This window comes from Siphateles boraxobius, unplaced genomic scaffold (assembly GCF_051911475.1).
Source record: "Siphateles boraxobius isolate OS27281-9 unplaced genomic scaffold, OSU_SipBor_1 19, whole genome shotgun sequence".
Taxonomy (NCBI): Eukaryota; Metazoa; Chordata; class Actinopteri; order Cypriniformes; family Leuciscidae; genus Siphateles; species Siphateles boraxobius.
The window spans coordinates 11,531,880-11,554,695 of NW_027508799.1; the positions used below are offsets into that span (position 1 = coordinate 11,531,880).

The 22,816-nt window shown below is 45.6% G+C and overlaps 1 protein-coding gene and 1 long non-coding RNA gene across 2 annotated transcripts in view; both read right to left on the bottom strand.

Moving 5' to 3' along the window:
* The window catches only part of LOC143742553 (uncharacterized), a 52,266-nt gene that overhangs the window by 11,697 nt on the left and 17,753 nt on the right, over positions 1-22,816 (bottom strand). The gene's annotated exons all lie outside the window — the stretch shown is intronic.
* Positions 16,013-17,397, bottom strand: LOC143741497 (uncharacterized). The gene is made up of 3 exons (XM_077233803.1): positions 17,158-17,397; positions 16,547-16,729; positions 16,013-16,455 (listed from the first exon to the last, which is right to left on the bottom strand). The coding sequence occupies exons 1-3, from the start codon at positions 17,386-17,388 to the stop codon at positions 16,174-16,176; spliced, it is 696 nt and encodes a 231-aa protein (XP_077089918.1). The 5' UTR covers positions 17,389-17,397; the 3' UTR covers positions 16,013-16,173.

Sequence of the window (22,816 nt, forward strand, 5' to 3'; positions counted from 1 at the left end):
ACTGTTCTAGTGTATTTACGCTTTTCTTTTTGTGGAGTGTCTTGCATTTGACAAGGGCCAGTTGTGCTCTCAGAATGTGGTGTGCAAACTCTACTGGGTGCAGTGGTCTGGGGTGGCGGCAGAAGCAGAATGCTACTTGCTGTAGTGGTTGGTGGCACTATTAGTGGCATGTAAAAAACTCCTGGCTGAGCTGTATGTTGTTTTGGCTGTATGGTTCTCAGCTCAGCTCTATCTTTGACAACTAGCTTGGTTTTTGCCAACCCAGCCGTGTCAGGTGGCATGTTGTAAGTGTGTTCATGCATGTGTGGTGTGACTTGAGTGGGCCTAGTGTTTACTGGGAGTAGTGGTTCGCTGGCAACAGGGCGTTCATCAGGCAGTACCAACCCTTGCATCAGAATTGCAACTTCTTGTGCCTTGAATCTTTTGTTATGCCACTGTATCAACGTGGTCTGATTTACAGTAACAAGTTGCAGAGTTGTATCTTTCATAATAATGCCGTTGATTAAAATGAGCTGTCGAATCTTTTTATAATCATTTAGAATTAGTGACCATCTTGAAAGGGTTTGGTGTCCAATTTTCTTGGGGCTATTATGAATGTTGCACAATCTGATAAATATTGTTTCTACAAGACGGCTGCAGTTTGGCCACTGAGCAGCTGAACCAATAGAACCAAGTACACACCTTTTTGTGCTTTCAACTCCTGCAAATAGAGCCTTCTTTTTCGGAGACCTAAACCGACCAGTGAGCAGTCTCTCCTGATGTCGAGCAGCGTAAGAAATCCGGTCCTTATCGTGTTGCTCCAAGTTCTGCCAAAGACCCACAATGGTGCTGGCCTGCTGATTGGTAAGAGTGAGGCCTTTTTCATTTCTTAGCTCCACCAAGTATTCCGCAAGCTCATTAACACGATCCATTCCTGCCAAACTCTGTTCATCCACGGCCTAAGAGGAAGTATTACATAAGATTTGAAGTATTTCAAGAAGGTCAAACATCAATAAATATAAAGCATACTGGTATTTCTCTTACAACTTGCTCTGAAGATGTAGATTGTCCAGGTAACCCAGACGGGACCCCCAGCAGGTGAGTGGACTGGACAGGAGGAGCAGACGCATGTTGGACCCCCAGCAGGTGAGCGGACTGGACAGGAGGAGCAGAAGCATGTTGGACCCCCAGCAGGTGAGTGGACTGGACAGGAGGAGCGGGTGCAGACGGGACCCCCAGCAGGTGAGTGGACTGGACAGGAGGAGCGGGTGCAGATGGGACCCCCAGCAGGTGAGTGGACTGGACAGGAGGAGCAGACGCATGTTGGACCCCCAGCAGGTGAGTGGACTGGACAGGAGGAGCAGATGCATGTTGGACCCCCAGCAGGTGAGTGGACTGGACAGGAGGAGCAGATGCATGTTGGACCCCCAGCAGGTGAGTGGACTGGACAGGAGGAGCAGACGCATGTTGGACCCCCAGCAGGTGAGTGGACTGGACAGGAGGAGCAGACGCATGTTGGACCCCCAGCAGGTGAGTGGACTGGACAGGAGGAGCAGACGCATGTTGGACCCCCAGCAGGTGAGTGGACTGGACAGGAGGAGCAGACGCATGTTGGACCCCCAGCAGGTGAGTGGACTGGACAGGAGGAGCAGATGCATGTTGGACCCCCAGCAGGTGAGTGGACTGGACAGGAGGAGCAGACGCATGTTGGACCCCCAGCAGGTGAGTGGACTGGACAGGAGGAGCAGATGCATGTTGGACCCCCAGCAGGTGAGTGGACTGGACAGGAGGAGCAGACGCATGTTGGACCCCCAGCAGGTGAGTGGACTAGACAGGAGGAGGAGACGCATGTTGGACCCCCAGCAGGTGAGTGGACTGGACAGGAGGAGCAGACGCATGTTGGACCCCCAGCAGGTGAGTGGACTGGGCAGGAGGAGCAGACGCATGTTGGACCCCCAGCAGGTGAGTGGACTGGACAGGAGGAGTGGGTGCAGATGGGACCCCCAGCAGGTGAGTGGACTGGACAGGAGGAGCGGACTGACCAGAAAGCTCAGGAGCACAAGAAGCAGGTAGCACTGAGATCATGTCAGATGTGTCCAAAAGTAAATCGGCAAGAGTGACCTCAATATGTTCAAGTTCTTCAAAGCCCCCATCAGTCTCTACTGGCTCTTCCAACTGCTCCAGCAATGTATTTGCCTCCTCGGAGTCTGGCGCCATACACTGTAGAGGTTCATTGTTCTGCCTCAACAGGTACTGCACTCCAATCAGTTCACCTGAAAATGCAAAACCAATATAAAAAAATAAAAAAAACTACATAGAAACAGAGAAAGAACTATGAGCATAAACATACAATATTAAATATGAATACCTGTGTACTTTGCGGGTGGTATAAAAGAAGGAATCAGCTTCCTGCCAAAAACCTTCTCATAATCTTTATTCACGATGTGAACCAGCTCGCCCGAGTATGTGCGCAGGCCCGAGGTCTCTGACTCCAGAGCAGCTGCTGCCCTGTTGTGGTTCCACTGATGTAGCCCATCTAGTAGGTAGATCTGGAAGTTGAGCGAGTTTGCACTGTTTCCTAAAGTAAATACAAAAAAACGGCAAAAAGGAATAAGGTCAAGTATTTCTGTTAAACATAAACATTATTGAGTTGCACGTACCTGGAATGAACCGGTTTAAGTGACACTGGAATGACTCCAAAGATGTAGAACCTATGGCACAGCGCAGTGTCTGCAGTTGCACTCCTCCCTTGGTGATGGTGCCAGTCTGTGTGTACAGCGCCACACCAGGTGGGTCCTGAATGCACTTAACATGTCTCTTCTGAACACGCCAGATGTGCTGCATTCTGATGGGGTCCAGAAGAGGAACACCAAGGGCATCCTTACCCTTGTCACTGATGAGCTCACTGATGAGCTGATCCAACAGCCGGATGGTTTGGTCTTCTCCACGAGTCCTCCTCCTGCAGTGCAGCTCTAACTCTTCTTTTTTTATGTGCCGATCTAGCTGCTTCTCCGTCAGAGCCATCAGGCCTTGCTCTTTTAGCTGTGCTCTTTTTGCCTCTCTCAACTTGTTGACATCAGCAGCATCCCACTCAAAAATACATGCTGATATGCGAGCCATTGGGATAGAGCTGGTGTGCATCAGTGGTGCATCCCACAGCCAGGCGTCGCATATAGTGCCAGATGTCGAGGCGAACAATCAAGTTAGGCCATCCAGCAAATCTGGCCTTCATCTTGGTCTCACCCACATCCTTGCAGCAGCCACAGTCCACATAGAGAGCAACAGGAGGGTCTACACCTGCAGCTTTATACCTGCGAGAAATAATTATCAAAAATAATTAAAGAATTTCATCATCAAACAACAGTAAATTACAAATGCAAATTGTAAATAGTAAATTCTAAACTAAGGACAAGTTAAATTACATGTAAGTGAAAATGTATTACAGGTAACATACCTGTCTACCAAGCCAGCTGCCATAAGATCCAAACCTGGTCCCTCACCAGCAGTCAAGACACTGATGAGCACTTGACCCATCTCGTTACCAACGGATGTCAGCCACTGTGCAGCGCCTTTTGCCGGTCCTGAGAGCTTTTTGGTGATCTAAAACAAACATATATATTAAACCAATAGTAGCAACACCTTCAATGGTTCTATTGCATTAATATAGAGCTTATGCGTGTAATGTCATAAAAAAATTTAGTGGTTATCTCTGCAATGTTATTCTTGTTTTAATCTTTGAATTGTCCCTCAATTTGAGATTCCATCTTATGTTATTGTTTAAGTTGTTCATTCATTTGAGGTTCCATTTCTATTTAGATTTAAATATAAATAGAATTTGCATAACCTCAATACAATAATAATTAAAGATGTACCTTTCTGGTGGAATCCAGTTTTAAGATGGATCCATAAGTGGAGGTGATACTAGCCTTGATATCCTCCAGCCTGAACAGGATGTCTTGGCTGTACACCACTGAAAGCCACTTATAGCTGGGAATTGCCACAGGTTGGGGAGGCTCTTCAAATGTTGGTGGCATCAGGCAACTTTTGCTGGTAAAAGAAGCACACTCGCTGGTATACCGCGCAACCCTTATCAGCCACTCTTCACTGTGGTTCTCTTTCAATTGGCCAATCAGTCGGACAGGGCCATTCCCCAGACCACGTTCCCGTAGGAGGCGTATCACCCTGATGTCACAGGCATATCTGTAATAAGAAATAAATTAAATATACATGGATAAGCAACTGACAAAAATCACACAATAATGTAACATACCGGCGGGTAAGAATGACCCTAAACTCAGAACGATGGGCCATGTCCAGCTGCTCAAGTATTTCCCTATTCCAAGACAGGTAGCTGCGGCGGCACTTGGAGCAAATCAGAGTCTCTGTGACCAGGTTGTAAAAGCGGTCAATGTCAAGGACCTGACGCACCCGTCTGTGAAGACCTCCATTAGTCAGAGGGCTTTTACAGGCTTGGTCCGCGCACAGCAGCCTGACTTTCCACAGCCTATACGGCATCCACAGCAGTAAGGGATGGGCAAAAAATCTGGCTGATGTTGGTGCCTGGTGGTAAATAAGGGATGGCTGTGGAGGGAAATTCCACAACTGGAGATGGTCCTGGAGCTCCAAATTCCCACGAGCACCAACTCTGAACAATCCTGTGGAGACCCATTGGTGATCCTCCTGGGGCATGGTTTTAGGCCACAGGAGAGGAACTGCAGCAGAGTGCTCAGGCTCGAATGCGCTCTGTAGACAGAAAAGGACAGGTCAAATAAAGACAAAAAATACTAACCAAACATAGTAACAAGTGCAATGTTTTACCACATTCACTCCTAAACTCTGCCCCTCCACTGGCCGATGCCGTTGTTTTGGAGGCGGTAATGGAGGAGCAAGAAAAAATGATTCTGCACTTGGAGGCTGTGGTGGAGAGATGGTTTGAGGAGGACCACCTGCTAGCACTGGAGCCTCACACACACGGGCAGCTGCATTTGTAGCAGTGGTTCAATGAGTCTAAAAATACAAGGTATAAAAAAATTGTATCATTGGAATTTTTTTTTGTAGCAAAGAAATAATAATTATTCATTACTTACATGAGCTTTCCGTCCAACATGTAAATTTGGCTTTGCACTCTCCACATGCTTTCCACCAAATCTGGACTTATTAAACTTTAAAGAGAGAAGTATTAATATGACAACTGTGAACCATTTTAAAACACATGCCATCATATGTACCCAGGAAAGGGTGAGCTTGGGCCTTTTCACCAAACTTGCGGGTGTAGTGTCAGCTGTGGGACGTTCTACTGGAGCAGTGGTTGGGAGCTGAAATATGACAAGAATATAAAATATTTCCGTTATGAATTCTCTCTCACATAAAGCTATAAAATCTACCTACCATTAAGGAGCTACATTGACCACTAGTTGATTGGTCTGCACTGCTTGTGGGTCTAGATGAGGATGTAGGCACTTGCTGCTGCATAACAAAAATGTTTAAAACAGTGCATATATACAGTATGAAATACAGTATGAAAGACTTAGAAAGATGATGGACAAAATCACCAGTGATTTAAAGAAAGCACAATACTACTTTTCTATTCTATGTTAATAGTATAAACAATAATGTATAAGAACCCCTTCGATGCAAATGACGTGACAAATTTAGATGTGGGTTTTTTATTCAGTTATTAGTGATGTAGTTAGTTTTAACCTTATGACCTTCTTTTACCTACTACGCAATTTCCTCTGCTGTGGAACAGACCTGTTGCCAAACCAACCCAGATAGAAACAACAGAAATTGTCCAAGAATACATTAATGTTAAGAAATACCACATCTTTATATTGTGTGCACACTGCATCAACTGTAGTTAAACTGAAAGAGCCCAAATTAGCCTACCTTATGAGGATGAAATCCACACAAACACATCTGTGGCTGGGAGAAAAGCGTTAGCTGTCCTCTCAGCTGCAGAGGGCACTTCTCTATCTGTAAACAAAACAAAAGATGCCACTTATATTTATTTGTACAAGTTCTTGTTTTATGCTCATACTGTACATACTGAAAATATAATATGTCTACTACTCAAAATTAATATATATATATATATATATATATATATATATATATGCCTATATATATTCCTTTTGATACTTTTTCTACATACCTTCTGATACAGACTGTACCACTTCTTTTGCCTTGGAGCTGCATCTGGTTACCTGCATCTGATGGCCAGACACCAGTGGAGGCAAAAGACCTAAAGCGCGAGACCCACTCAGTATCATCCATAGCCTTGTGGCTTTTGGATTGTTGTTTGGACATTTTCTGTAATGACAGATACGCAGTTTTATTCATGTTATAGTGTAATTACATTAAGTCATCATGGCAAGGGCCCAAAATGAGGGAAACGGAACAGAAAACAGAAAACGTAAGCCATTTCATTAACAATAAATACAATAACTATAAATAACATACCTGAGCGGAATATAAATAACAAAGGGATATAAATAACTTAAGCGGTGTTTGTGCTCAAAGATTGACAAAAATTGACTACGTCAATTTGTTTGTTCATCTGTTTGTTTGGGTTCACTGAGCAGCTGAGATAGATCAGGTAAGCTATTTGAGAATCTATCTATAGTGGTTGGAAGGATTGTTCTGCCTGTTTTAAAAGGAGTTTTGGGCAGGACCTCTCTGGAACACAGGCCTCCACCACCCGGAACAAAACATGAGCATTCCATCCACGCGCCACAGCGAACATAAGCTGATGTAAACTTTCACAACACCCGCTGTCTTCTTTGAAAACAAAGCAACTGACCAAGCTGTAAACGCTAAAAGGGTCCAAGAAACGTCGTGTCATGCGTCCAAAATGACACGGATGTGTTAGTGGACACACGTGTGCTAAATTCTGCAGCTGTGTTGGTGGTTGCATGGCAGGACGTCAACAAAAAACACCATTCGTCCCTGGGTGGGCTCGAAACACCAACCTTTCGGTTAACAGCTGAATGCGCTGACCGATTGCGCCAAAGCTGGGGAACAATAGTCTGTTTGAGGAAGGGGAGAAGTAAAAAGAAGGGGAAGAAGGAAAAAGAGAGAAAAGAGAAGGAAAAAAGAGAAAAAGGAAAGGAAAGGGAAAATGTAAACCCACCTTTCACCCTTCTGTGTGATTTTTGGTAGATTGGTATTCATATTTTATAGAAAATTGCCTTTTTTATTTATTTCATGGGCAAATCACTGACGTGAACGACGTTGGTTCGAGTCCCACCTCTGACAAGGTTGAAATCACCCAATATCTTTTCTAATCTTTTCTTAATAAATGAACACATATGTATAGATTTCATGTGCTTTTATGCCTTAACACTTTATGTGCTTTATGTGCCGAGTGCTGCCGAACTCGGGCATATCTTTTCTGAGAATCGTGCCCGTATGGATCGTCAAGATGAGCAGATCGGAGCCTCGGGCCAGGCAATACAGGCTTTGGTAACGCAGGTGTCCGAGCTCACCTCTCAAATACAACGACTGAGAGGTCCCACTGGGCCAGCTCCGCCCCCGCCTGTTCCCCCGGAACTTCCCAACTTCAATAGACCTGAGCCGCGCATTCCCACGCCTGAGAGGTATTCGGGAGAACCTAACATGTGCAGAGCTTTTCTAACTAAGTGCTCAATTTTCTTTTCTCTCCAGCCTGTGACGTTTTCCTCCGAGGAGAGTAAAGTGGCACTGGTTATGACACTACTGTCTGGACGCGCGGCTCAGTGGGGAACAGCGGTGTGGCGGAATCAACACGACTGCTGCTCCTCGTTCCAAGCACTCGAGCAGGAGATGGGACGAGTATTCGACCGCGCGGTCGCCGGACGCGAGGCGGCTCGTCAACTGGCCGATCTCCGACAAGACAACAACTCCGTGTCTGACTACTCCATCCAGTTCCGGACGTTGGCCGCCGAGTGCAAATGGAACGAGGAGGCCCAGTGGGACATGTTCCTGCATGGGTTGGCTGACCGTGTTCAAAGGGAAATATATACACTGGAATTACCCAAGACGTTTGATGGACTGGTTGATCTGGCACTACGAGTCGATGCACGACTACAACAAGGAGAGAGACGACCGTTCCAGACTCCAGCGGTTGATTTCGTTGAGTTCCACGGACTCAGAAGTCTGAACACGGTCAGCCCCGCGAACGATCCTGAACCCATGCAGGTAGGTCGAGCTCGGCTCTCCCGGGAGGAGAGAGAACACCGCCGCTCGAGGGGTCTGTGTCTCTACTGTGGAGAGGCCGGCCATTTCGTCTCCAACTGTCCTTTAAAAGGCCAAGCCCGGCGGTAGGACGGAGACTACTGTCGGGCGGGATTTCCATGATCAGACCCTCGAACGCCACCCTCCTCCCGGTGAGACTCCAGTGGGCAGACCAGTTCTTCAACGGCCAGGCGCTGGTGGATTCAGGAGCGGAGGGAAATCTGTTGGACTTTTCTGTAGCGAGGAAGCTTCACATCCCCATCACCGCTCTCGAACACCCCATCACTATCCATGCACTTAATGGACAGGAACTCCCCGGCATCACTCACACAACTGGACTTATCACACTTGTCACTTCGGGTAACCACACGGAAAAGATCTCACTCTACCTCACCCAGTCACCTCACGCCCCTATTGTCCTGGGTCATCCGTGGTTGGCTAAACAGGATCAGGATAATCAGGATAGAATGGGGTCATAACTCTGTGTCCAGCTGGAGTAATCAATGTTATGCCTCATGTCTTTCGTCTGCCGTCCCGTCTGTTTCTCGTTTTGTGTTGCAGGAGGAGCCAGTGAATCTGTCTAACGTGCCACCGGAGTATCTCGACCTGAAGGAAGTGTTCAGTAAGTCCAGGGCTGCTTCTCTTCCTCCGCATCGTCCCTATGACTGTGCTATAGATTTACTGCCAGGTACGTCTCCGCCTAAGGGCAAGTTATATTCGCTTTCTGCTCCAGAAAGGGAGGCTATGGAGAAATATATTTCTGATTCTCTAGCAACTGAGTTCATCCGCCCTTCCTCTTCTCCAGCGGGGGCGGGATTCTTTTTTGTGGGTAAGAAGGATGGTTCTCTGCGACCTTGTATTGATTACCGGGGGCTGAACAGCATCACGGTAAAGAATACTTATCCTTTGCCGTTGATGTCTTCAGCTTTCGAGAGGTTGCAGGGAGCATCTATCTTCACAAAGTTGGATTTACGTAATGCATATCATTTGGTTCGCATCAGGAAGGGGGATGAGTGGAAGACCGCGTTTAACACCCCCAGGGGGCACTTTGAATATTTGGTTATGCCGTTCGGGCTTTCCAACTCCCCAGCGGTTTTCCAGGCACTCGTCAATGATGTGTTGAGAGACATGGTAGATCAGTTCATATATGTTTACCTGGATGACATATTGATTTTTTCTTCGTCTCTCCAGGAGCACGTTCAACATGTCAGACGAGTGCTTCAGAGGTTGCTAGAGAATGGGCTTTTTGTCAAGGCGGAGAAATGCGCTTTTCATGCACAGTCTGTTCCTTTCCTAGGGTACATCATTTCGTCTGAGGGAGTACGGATGGACCCTGAGAAGGTTAAGGCTGTGGTAGAGTGGCCAAGTCCAGATTCCCGTAAGGCCCTACAGAGGTTTCTGGGGTACGCCAACTTCTACCGGCGTTTTATTCGCAACTTCAGCCAACTAGCCGCGCCTCTGACTGCCTTGACCTCCCCCAGAACGACGTTCAGGTGGTCAGACACTGCTGAGGCTGTGTTTGCTAAACTAAAGGGCCGCTTCGTTTCAGCCCCTATTCTTATTGCCCCTGATCCATCACGTCAGTTCGTGGTGGAGGTCGATGCGTCAGAGGTGGGGGTAGGAGCAGTGCTGTCTCAACGCTCTCCCACAGACGACAAGATGCATCCTTGCGCGTTTTTTTCCCGTCGTTTATCGCCTGCCGAACGTAACTACGACATTGGTAACAGAGAGTTGTAGGCAGTCAAGTTAGCGTTGGAGGAATGGCGTCATTGGTTAGAGGGGTCGGGGGTACCCTTTATCGTCTGGACCGATCACAAGAATCTGGAATATATCAGAACAGCCAAAAGATTGAACTCCAGGCAGGCTCGATGGGCACTTTTTTTCGGACGTTTTGATTTTTCTCTCTCGTACCGCCCGGGTTCCAAAAACATCAAACCCGACTCTTTATCTCGTATTTTTGACAGTTCCGAACGCCCGTCTACTCCCGAGTGCATTTTACCCGAGACCCTATTTGTCTCCACACTCACATGGGAGGTCGAGTCGAAGGTCAAGTCGGCCTTAGAAGGGGTAACGCCTCCGCCCGGGTGCCCACCGAATCGTTTGTTTGTGCCAGAGGGATTACGGTCCGACGTTATTCAGTGGGGGCATTGTTCCAACGTAGCTTGTCATCCAGGAGTTAATCGCACTAGGTTTTTAGTCAAGCAACGATTCTGGTGGCCACGTATGGCTCGTGACATTCACAGTTTTGTTTTGGCTTGCTCGATTTGTGCCACTGGTAAGACTTCCAATCGACCCCCAGATGGGTTACTTCAACCGCTGCCTGTCCCTTCGAGACCCTGGTCCCATATTGCGTTAGATTTTATTACCGCCCTCCCACCCTCTCAGGGTAACACGGTAGTTTTGACCGTGGTGGACCGGTTTTCGAAGGCGGCCCATTTCATTCCCTTGCCCAAATTACCTTCAGCCAAGGAGACAGCGTTGGCAGTCGTAGACCACGTCTTTCGCTTACATGGCCTCCCGGTAGACGTGGTCTCCGACAGGGGACCCCAGTTTGTGTCCAAATTTTGGCGAGAATTTTGTAAGTTGCTGGGGGCGACTGTCAGTCTGTCCTCAGGGTTTCATCCCCAGAGCAATGGCCAAACCGAGAGAGCCAACCAAGATTTGGAGAGAGTGTTGCGATGTTTGGTTTCCAAGAATCCTTCCTCATGGAGCCAACAACTGTCAATGGTGGAGTACGCCCACAACGGGTTACCAGTGTCGTCCACGGGCCTGTCTCCGTTTGAGTGTAGTTTAGGTTACCAGCCACCAATTTTTCCCACTCTGGAATCCGAGGTCGCGGTCCCTTCCGCTCACGCCTTCGTCCAGAGGTGTCACCGCACTTGGACTAGAGCCCGTGAGACTCTACTCCAAGTGGGGGCTCGCACCAAGGCTAAAGCCGATCGCCACCGGTCTAAGCCTCCCGTATACGTCGTCGGTCAAAAAGTGTGGCTTTCTACCAGGAATATTCCTCTCCGCTCCGTTTCTAATAAACTTGCTCCCAAATTCATTGGCCCGTTTACTGTCACCAAGATCATTAGTCCGGTGGCAGTCCGCCTTAACCTGCCTCCAGCGTACAGGAGGATTCATCCCGTCTTTCATGTGTCTAAAATTAAACCCGTGTTTCATTCTCACCTTAATCCGCCGGCCCCGGTTCCCCCACCGCCGCGACTCGTAGATGGGGAACCCACATATTCGGTTAACCGCATTCTGGACTCAAGACGGAGGGGACGCGGATTCCAGTACTTGGTGGACTGGGAGGGTTACGGTCCGGAGGAGAGAAGTTGGGTTCCTGCCAGGGACATCCTGGACCACTCCCTGATCGATGATTACAATCGACAGGTAAGGGTGTCTGGGAACGCCAGGCGGCGTTCCTAGGAGGGGGGGTACTGTCACGGTTCATGGATTCATTGACTCTCTCCCGCTAAGTGTGTGCGTGTTGAATGAATGGGCGCGGCTTATCAGCACGGCTCGTTATCTTAGCTGATGAGCCGATCAGCGCCAGCTGTTTTGAATGAGGATGTCCTATATATTGTTTGTCATTTCGTCTTGTCTTTGTCAGATAGTTGTGGAGGTTTCATGTTGGCTCACTGTCTTTTCTCCTCGCTCCAGTTCCTGTTTTGTCCTCGCTGTGGATTCTGCCCTGTCGGAGGATTATTGCTGGACCGGTCTCGTTGTCTGCCCACTGAGTCCTGCGTTGCCTAGCCTGGTCTGCTGCTGCCTGCCTGCCTGCCTTTGGACTTGTACTACCTCTTTTTGTGTGTTTAATAAACACCAGTTTACACTCGCTATTGAATCCTTGCTTGTTTACTTGTGCCGTAACTAAAGCCCAAATAAACTGTTTATTTTATATGTAAAACACTGAAATAATACTGTTTTTTACACAAAGCAATAATTAATTTTTTCAGACGTCTTTAATGCTAATGTTGTATTTTAGACTTTTGTTTGTAAGGTGTGATTCTACAGTGGTAAGAGTAAAAAATATATACCTTTTTTGTGGAATCCATTTTTAATATGTTGCCAAAGGTTGATGTTATGCTGGCTTTGATGTGATCCAGTCTGCTTAAGATGTCTCGGGCATAAACAGCCAGCATACACCTGTGGGAAGGAATAGCCACTGGCTTCGGAGGGTCGTGGACAGGGAGCAGGCTTGGCTGGGCAACAAAGTCTGAGCATGGGCCAAGGTAGCGACAAACACGCTTAAGCCACTGCTCGCTGTGATTTTCCCTCACCTGCCTGACCAAGCGGCTGGGGCTATTACCCAAGGTCCTCTCTCTCAGAAAACGAATCACCCGCATGTCACAAGCGTATCAGAATCAGAAAGAGCTTTATTGCCAAGTGTGCTTGCACACAAAAGGAATTTTCCTTGGTACTGAAGCTTCCAGTGCACTTATACAAATACAAATACAACAAGAAACATAGTAATGCAAATTCTACAAATAAAATTATCAAAAAAATTTTTTTGAAAAAACTATATAAATATATGGTCACAGTTGAGTTTTGTCAGAATAAACATTTACAGATTATGAACGTATTTACAGTATTTTGAATAGTATGAATAAATATAAATAAATATAAATATCACCAGAATTTTTGAGATATTGCACTAAACAGTGGGAGTATTGCACTTACAGGCATATGCCTTGGGATATATGTTAACTGTTCAGAAGGGAAATGGCCTGTGGGAGGAAACTGATCCTGTACCGAGATGTTCTAGTGGCCAGTGATCTGAGTCGCCGTCTTGACGGTAACAGTTCAAACAGGAGGTCCCCAGGGTGAGTGAAGTCTGTGATGATTTTACCTGCTCTCTTCCTCACTCTGGAAGAGTACAGGTCCTAGAGGGATGGCAGGGGGGCACCAATGATCCTCTCCGCAGTCCGGACCGTCCGTTGTAGTCTCCTGATGTCTGATTTGGTAGCTGAACCAAACCAGACAGTGATGCAAGTGCATAAAACAGACTCAATGACGGCTGAGTAGAACTGAATCAGCAGCTCCTGTGGCAAGTTGAACTTCCTCAGCTGGCGAAGGAAGTACAGTCTCTGCTGGACCTTTTTCACAGTGGAGTCAATGTGATTGTCCCACTTCAGGTCCTGAGAGATGGAAGTGCCCAGGAACCTGAATGACTCCACTGTTTCCACAGTGCTGTTCATGATGGTGAGTGGGGGGAGTGCTGGGCTGTTCCTCCTGAAGTCCACGATCATCTCACACAGTGGTGTCGTCTGCAAATTTCAGGAGCTTGACAGTGGGGTCTTTAGAAGTGCCGTCATTAGTGTACAGGGAGAAGAGCATTGGGGAGAGAACACACCCTTGGGGGGCGCCAGTGCTGGTGGTGAGAGTCCTGGATGTGTGTTACCCCAGTCTCACTAGCTGCTGCCGGTCCATCAGGAAGCTGGAGATCCACTGACAAATCGAGGATGGAATGGAGAGCTGGGTCAGTTTGGCTGTGAGAAGACCAGGCATGATGGTATTGAAGGCCGAACTGAAGTCCACAAAGATGATCCTTGCATAAGTCCCTGGTCTGTCGAGATGTTGCTGGATATAATGCAGTCCCATGTTGACTGCATCATCCACAGGTCCGTTTGCTCTGTAACCAAACTGAAAGGGATCCAGCAGGGGTCCAGTGATGTCCTTCAGGTGGGCCAGCACCAGTCTTTCAAACGACTTCATGACCACAGACGTGAGAGCGACAGGTCTGTAGTCATTAAGTCCAGAGATTTTTTTTTTGGGGGGGGGGGGGGACAGGAATGATAGTGGAGCGTTTGAAGCAGCAGGTCACTTCACACTGCTCCAATGATCTATTGAAGATCTGCGTGAAGACCGGGGTCAGTTGTTCAGTGCAGGCTTTTAGACAAGCAGATGAGATGCCGTCTGGGCCTGAGGCTTTCCTAGTCTTCTGTTTTTTGAAGACTAGGCTCACGTCCTCCACACAGACCTTAAGCTCAGGTTGGATGGCAGGAGGGGGGAGTAATGGGGGTGCAGGAGGTGATGGTGAATGTGTGAAGTGCAGATCAGACCGGGTGTGTGGTGTGAATGAGGGCTTTTCAAACCTGCAATAAAATGATTTTAAATCATCAGCCAGGTGTTGATTGTCCACAGATCGGGGGGATGGTGACTTGTAGTTGGTGAGTTCCTCAGGCCATTCCAGACTGATGATGGGTCGTTGGATGAAAGCTGATTTTTCAGTTTTTCAGAGTAGTTTCTTTTAGCAACTCTGATCTCCTTTGTCAGTCTGTTTCTGGCCTGGTTATACAAGATTTTATCCCCACTTCTGTAGGGATCCTCTTTGGCATGACGAAGGTGTTTGAGTTTCCCAGTAAACCATGGTTTATCATTAGTAAATGATAAGAATGTCCTGGTAGGAATGCATGTATCCTCACAGAAACTTATATATGAAGTTAAAGTATCTGTGAGCTCATCCAGATCGTTGGTAGCAGCTTCAAAAACAGTCCAATCAGTGCAATCAAAGCAGGCCTGTAGATTCTGCTCTGCTTCATTAGTCCATCTTTTTACAGTCCTTATTACAGGTTTAGCTGATTTCAGTTTCTGCCTGTAGGTCGGTATGAGATGAACCAAACAGTGATCAGAGAGCCCCGAAGCTGCCCGTGGGATGAAGTGATACGCATTTTTTATTGTGTTGTAATAGTGGTCCAGTATATTACTGTCTCTGGTGGGACATGTAACGTGCTGTCTGTATTTTGGTAGTTCACGGGAAAGATTTGCTTTGTTAAAATCCCCAAGAATGATTAAAAGAGAGTCAGGATACCTTTGTTCTGTTTCAGCTATTTGTTCAGCCAGCTGTTGTAGCGCCGCACTCACACATGCGTCTGGAGGGATGTATACATTCACGAGAATGAAAGAGGAAAACTCCCGAGGCGAGTAGAAGGGTTTACAGTTTATGAAATGTGCCTCTAAATTAGGAGAGCACATCTTCTTCAGTGTTGTTACATCTGAACACCAACTTTCGTTAATGTAGAAACACAATCCACCACCTCTTGTTTTCCCCGTTAGCTCCGCGATGCGATAATGCTCGGAACAGCTGGAAGCCCGGCAGATATATTGCGTTGTCCGGTATGGCTTCACTCAGCCAGGTTTCAGTGAAGCACAGAGCAGCAGAGTTTAAAAAATCCTTGTTAGCGCGGGTGAGGAGAAGAAATTCGTCCGTTTTGTTAGGAAGGGATCGGAGATTCGCAAGATGAATACTGGCGAGTGCAGTGCAGAGGCCGCGCTCGCGGAGTTTAACCAGCGCGCCGGCTCGCTTCCCGTGTTGTGTCTGACTGTGCGTTTGAACAACAACGCTGCCCCTCCGACGTGAATGGCCTGAAAGACGTCCGAATAATCTAAAAATGTACAAAAGTTATCTGGTGTGTTTCCTAATGTCCAGTAGTTCGTCTTTGGTGAAACTGATAGGAAAAGAATGACTAAACGCAGAACAAACGAACAAAAAGAACACAATAGCTGGAGAGCTCCACACCGAGGCAGCCATCCGCGGCGCCATCTTGATCGCAATCTGTATCTGTATTAAGAAACAAAGTGAAAAAGTGGCAAACATTAAAACAAGCTAATTTCTAGTGTGTTTCAATGACAAACATTTGTGACACAGGCTAAATCATTTCAGTTTACTCACCTTCGTGTCAGGATCATTCGGAACTCCATTCTGTGTGCCAAATCCAGCTGGTCCAAGATGGTCTTGCTACTTGAAATGTAACTCGTCTTACAACCAGCGGCACTGCACCAGAGGGTCTCCGTGATCATCAGGTAGTACCTATTGACATTCAAAACCTGGCGGGCTCGCTTGTGGGCTCCATAACCTGTGAGCTGTTTTCCACACACAGGACAGCACACCCTGACCTTCCAAAGGTGGTATGGCATCCACAAGAGAAGCCGGTGTGTGAAAAAATGCTCTGGACTGGGGGCCTGATGATAAATAAGCGCTGGCTCTGGTGGATCTTACCACAGCTTCAGGTCAGTGCGCAGCTGGTGGTTCCTCCACAGAGCAGATGAAATCCACTTCTGATCCTGAGGTGGTATGGTCCCTATCAGCTTGGCAGGCAGCCAGCCAGGCTCTGGACCTGGAGCAGTCTCAATGTCAGCAGTGGGGTGAGTTGAGCGACCAACCACAGATGGAGCAGCAGAGCTGACAAAAAAAGGGGTGGCAGTGGCAGATCCAGATGGTGCAGTGGCAAGAGGAGCAAAGGAGGTACCAGAGGAGGAGGTGGTAGCTGACACTTCCTTTATAAATAAAAAAGGCAAATAATGATGCATGATTATTTGAAGTTAAGTGTGATTGTGAAGAAAACCACTTAATTTAAGAGTTTCTCACAGCACTAGCAGCTACCGATGGTATCGAAGATGTGGTTGTGGACACAGGAGAGGGAGGAAGAGACAGAGGAGAGACAGTCTGAATGTACATCCTGGGACTGCAGGCAGACGATGGTGTCCTCCTTGTCATGGCACTTGTGACAGTGCTGGACATGGCAGAAGAGTCGGAAGTGCAACTGATGGGCTGAGAGAATGTAACCACAGTTTACAACATTATATATAATATTAATCTGCCCTTATTAGGAATTACAGCAATGACAACATCAATTGAACATATCTTTATGGATTGAAATTAACAGTAGCCTCACAAGAATACCCAGGCATAACAATAATTAGAGTGCATATTATACGATTGTTTTATACGATTGATTATATGATTGTAAAATCAAAATCAAATTCTTACTGTCATTCTCATTACATTACCTTGGTTGCATGCTTCCTGCCCAAATCTAAGTTTGTCTTTAAAGCGGCACCGTGGGACCCACCGAACCGTGGCTTTATAAACTGAAAAAAAGTTTTATAAAAAGTAATCTTAAGTGGAGCCTTGTAAATTAAAATGCAGATATTTGAATATGCTAAAAATGTAAATATCAGTAAATACTCATTACTTACTGATGCCATAGTCAAAGTTGGCTTGCGGGGTGTGGGAGCAGGTGTTGCCATGTGCCCAGATGTTGCCGTGAGAGCAGGTGTTGCCATCTGCCCAGATGTTGCCGGGAGAGCAGGTGTTGCCATCTGCCTAGATGTTGCCGTGAGAGCAGGTGTTGCCATCTGCCCAGATGTTGCCGGGAGAGCAGGTGTTGCCATCTGCCTAGATGTTGCCGTGAGAGCAGGTGTTGCCATGTGCCCAGATGTTGCCGTGAGAGCAGGTGTTGCCGTCTGCCCCGGGGTAGCGGCAGACGATGCAGATGAGGGACCTGGTGTCATTGAAAAGGACACTGACCTGGAAGGCTACAGGTTAAGAAAAAAGAAAATGAAATTTAATAATAGAGACAACAACACCAACACTTTGTTGTTTGAAAAGATTGTTGATACCTTTGCTATATGAAATCCACAAATACAAGTCTGTATCCCTCCAAACAAAGAAATTTGTCCCCTAAACTGCACTTGACATTTTTCAATCTGTAATATTGTTTGGCAGTGAATCATAAGAATGTGACCCCTTTCAATATGACATAGCTTTATGTTTTATGATTGTACACATAACAGTTTCCTGCGTCAGAGGGCCAGACCCCTACAGTAGCAAACTTATTTTTGTATGTACTGGCAGGGTAGAGTAGTGAGATACAGACGCTAAAGTTATGTGTTTACTGATGTATAAGTTAGTTCGTTGACAGATTGATGTTGAAAAACTTTTTTTTGGTAGATGTAGGCTTGTCATAATAATCTATATTATGAATTATATGGAGAACGTCGTAACATTACATAGAAAGCATGCCGTAATATACCCTGAGTGAAAACATTAGCCGCATTCATCATGAAGCGTGCAAGCGATTTGCAAAGATTAATATTTAAAGGTTAATAAAACGTTACACTCACTTCTTCTGGAGGTGCAGCAGGAACACGAATAGTTGGTACCGTTTCTGTTTTCAGGACCAGCTTCTTAGCAAAACCAGATTTACACTGACCCTCGTTTAGAAAGCAGGCTAGTGAGAAATGATTAGCGCAAACAAAAGCATTTACGTTGATCGTTGGGAATATTCCCTTCAAAAATAAAACTCATTCACTGCGTCTTCAGCGGTTCGAATTTAGGAACATTAAAATGACTGCTGTGTTCGTTATTACAGCCAAGAACAGAACACCACAATCGCTTAGACGCCATTCTGCTCCAGTGTATCAACAATGGCGGACTACGATGACAGCTTGCTCAGGGCGGGTCTGTGTTGAAACACTGCTGTCAATTAGGTCTGCACGCTATTGGGAAAAAAATTACATTGCGATATTTTATTTTTCTGCGATATATATCGTGATATGAAAACAATTTTACCAGATGACTTTGGAAAGAATGACTCATCTGAATGACTGGGGAGATATTGTAATGGAGTAAATCCGCATAGAAACTATTATAGTTAACTAATGTAGTTAACTAGAGTTTAATAAATGGAACCTTATTATAAAGTGTTACCGTTAATTTGTTATGTATCGTGAGTTCAGTGTTGGACAGATCAGTTGTAAACCATTCATTAAAGTTAATCGGTTCAAATGAGTCATTAGTTCGCGAATTGGAGGTGTCATTAACAGACCACGGCACACGTGTGATTATCCCGGCAGTTAGGACATCGCACAAGATTTGTCTCAACACAGAAAACATTTCATCACTGGATAGATTTTTATGTTGTTGTTTGTTTATTGAAAGTGTGGTTTACCTGAATGTGTGGGAACGCTTTTCAGAGAAGATTTTTCTAGCAAAATTTACAACCAGTTCAGGAAAAAAATATATCCGAATGCTTCACGTGAAACTTCGGTCTTCCGACCTTTTACCATTATGTATTCTCAAAGATATTCAGTCAACTTAATTCATTACTATACGCGAGGGAGGGTGGGATAGAGAGAGAGAGAGAGTTTGAAAACGGTAAGAGTGCGCGCGCGACCGGGGCTTTCTCTGCTCGTTCTCTCAGTTTAACAGGCGCAGCAGTCAGTCATCTATAGCCCATTTCACACAGCGCGTTGATCCCGGGAAATTGCCGGGAAATTGCCAGAACGCCTTCTGTGTGAACGCAAACACGACCCGGGATTGATGCCGGGATCGATGCCGGGTTGGGGACCTAGAAACATTGCCGGGATCAGTCCCGGAACGCGCGCTGTGTGAACAAAAGCCATAATCAATGCCGTGTCGTAATGATGACGCTGAAGTGAAGTGAAAGCAGGCTAGTGTAACGGTACGTAATGCGCTAGTTTATGATCGAATCAGAGACAAAAATGCACAAGCGTGGTTTCAGCTCATAAGCAAACTATAGACGCTTCTGAGAAATTACATGTCACATCGATGACACGTGTCTTTACGTGATTTGTACGGGTTGTGTGTGAAGGCACTCTGATTCCGGAAAATCACTGGCAGTGTGAATGAACCAAAATCAAACGAACCCGGGTCAAATCCCTGGTCACTTTATCCGTGTATTTTCCGGAATCTCTATGTGAAATGGGCTCAACACTCACCGGTGAAATAAGGCTTTGGCGGGGGGAAAAAAATACGCTATGGCGGCCGCCAAAAAAAGTTCAATGCAGGAAGGGCATTCTGACTTTATTTTAAATTCTCGTGTTCGTTCAAGCTCAGAAATAAGAGAAAGACCACTGATCTTTGTGTCTGCCCGGCTCACAGAAAACAACATGCAAGTTCCAGTCTTATTACACTTGATGTTTAAATTGACAGGACTTAAAAACACATGCAAATGATAAACTTTCAGTGGACTTTCAGATGAATCGCAAGCGTTACGGGCCGGGGAGCTGCTGGCCCGTACTGATCATGAATCAATCACGGATCAACTACGATCCCTACTTACATCGCACATCCTGCGATGTGACTATCGTGGATGCGCACATCGCGAAACCGATGCTAAAACGTTATATCGTGCAGCCCTACTGTCAATTATTAATCGTGGGAGGGTCGTCCGATCTAGTGACGTCACAAAATTGAAAGGCTCAATTTGAGGCTGGGGAAAACATATAAGAAGATTAAAACAAAAACACTGGATGGATTTTTATCATTATATGATGGTTGTGTACAGGCACTGCCAACACACATTTCAGTACAATCAACTTGTAAAAGTGCATGTACCATTATATGACTCCTTTAATGAATTACACGAAAATACAGCAAGGTTCGTAAACTCTGCTTATAGAAAATGAAGAACAAAGAATGCGCATCAGGTGTGTTTTTCTTTTTATGTTTTTAATTAACTTATGAAGCCAATGCAAACTGTAAACTGTTAGCATTTTTCTGTTGTAATTCATTAACTTGCTGCTTATAACAAGATTAATAATGATCATGATAAATGACAGTTTCTAGGACGAGTAATCATTGAAATTCAATTAAAACTACAGACATTGCCTCCATTGATTCCGCTATGTTTCTCACTGACACGCCCCCAACTCATACAGATCGGGGCTTAAAGAAAATCCCGAGCTCCCCACTGATATTTACGACATTGTGGTGGCGTTCGAATAAACATTGAAATTCAATTAAAACTACAGACATTGCCTCCATTGATTCCGCTATGTTTCTCACTGACACGCCCCCAACTCATACAGATCGGGGCTTAAAGAAAATCCCAAGCTCCCCACTGATATTTACGACATTGTGGTGGCATTCAAGTGCATTCAACTCGTAATTATGATCTATATGAGATGACTTGAACGCACCATTAGTCTTTATATTTATAACATGAACGACCAAGTGCTGAATACCATCACAATTGAAAATTTAACACTCATTTTGACAGTTCAATAAACAAGTAGCCTAATTCATAGTATTAAGTCACGACATTTTAGATGCAATATTGACTTTTTGTTCTATTTTAAAACAAAGATACCAGCAGAAACAGAACGTTTCATTTATTACTGTTTTCACACTTTACTGTACTCACACGTTTTCATTACTAAATGATTCAGTGTTTTAAACGAATCGGTTGAGTCAAAGATTCAATGACCCATTCATGAACGACTACTTTATTCTGGATGAATCAGCTGTTTGAACGAATCGTTTGAACAAATGACTCAATGACTCGCTTAATAACACCGCTTATCACTTACTGCCATCTACTGGCGGTTTAGTTTCATGTTTAAAAGTGTCATTCTTTTCAACTTTTCTTATTTGTATATTTAAAAAAAGATTTAAAACAATCTCATAACATTATTTAATGTATATTATTAAGTGTAAATGATTTATTTGATTGGTAACAGTGCTATAGTATCTTATTCTAATTTAATTTATTGATCAAATAAAGAATTTAAAATGAAAGAGGATTCATTAAGATATATAATCATTTATTTAATAAGATTAGGGAAAAAATGTCCTTTATAAAGGTACAAATATCACAAATATGCAGATTCAAATATGTCAAAGCTGATTGAACTCTGATGTGAATACTGATTCATAATAAATTATATTCAACACAATTGTCACAATGTCAAGCCCTGACAGGTTTTATTTATTTATGAATTCATTGTTCATTAGTCAATATCTTTTTGTTACATTTTGTTTTTTACAAGGCAAGGACTTAATGAAAAAGAAAAACTCACCACTCCAATAACTTTAAATACAAAACCTAATATAAAACTAGGTCTACTCAAAGAGCTATTTTATGTTGTACTTAACCATACCTTTTTTAATAACATAAACAGGTAATCCAGGGAACTCAGGACAGGACAGAAGTAACATTAAACAACAACCGACAGCCAACAACTGAAACACAGGGGTTTAAAAACACATACAAACAAGCTAAACAAGATAACAAGGGGGCGTGGTTAATAAGAAACACCTGGGGAGACTAATAAACATAGACGAGGAACACCTGTGGACACTGAGCAACAACAAACAAAAGACAAGACACATGGTAGGATCACATGACAAACAAGGAATCACGTGATATACAAGACACAACAAAACCCACACGTAACATAGCCCCTCCCCTACGGGCGGCTCCCGACGCCCCTTAGTAAAAAACAAACAAACAGAATAGTTCAGGAGGGTGGTGAAGCGGAGGTGGTCTTGGGGGAGGGAAGGAGGGTCAAGTCTGTGCAGGGGCAAGGCAGTTCAGGCAGCCAGGGTGGATCAGGCAGTGAAGACCCCTCGGGCAGCCACGGCGGCGAAGACCCCTCGGGCGGCCGCGGCGGCGAAGACCCCTCGGGCGGCCAGGGCGGCTAAGACCCCGGCTCGGGAACCGCAGACACCGGCTCGGGAACAGACAACACACTCACTGGCTCGGGAACAGACAACACAGACTCACTGGCTCGGGAACAGACAACACAGACTCACTGGCTCGGGAACAGACAACACAGACTCACTGGCTCGGGAACAGACAACACAGACTCACTGGCTCGGGAACAGACAACACAGACTCACTGGCTCGGGAACAGACAACACAGACTCACTGGCTCGGGAACAGACAACACAGACTCACTGGCTCGGGAACAGACAACACAGACTCACTGGCTCGGGAACAGACAACACAGACTCTCTGGCTCGGGAACAGACAACACAGACTCTGGCTCGGGAACAGACAACACAGACTCTGGCTCGGGAACAGACAACACAGACTCTGGCTCGGGAACA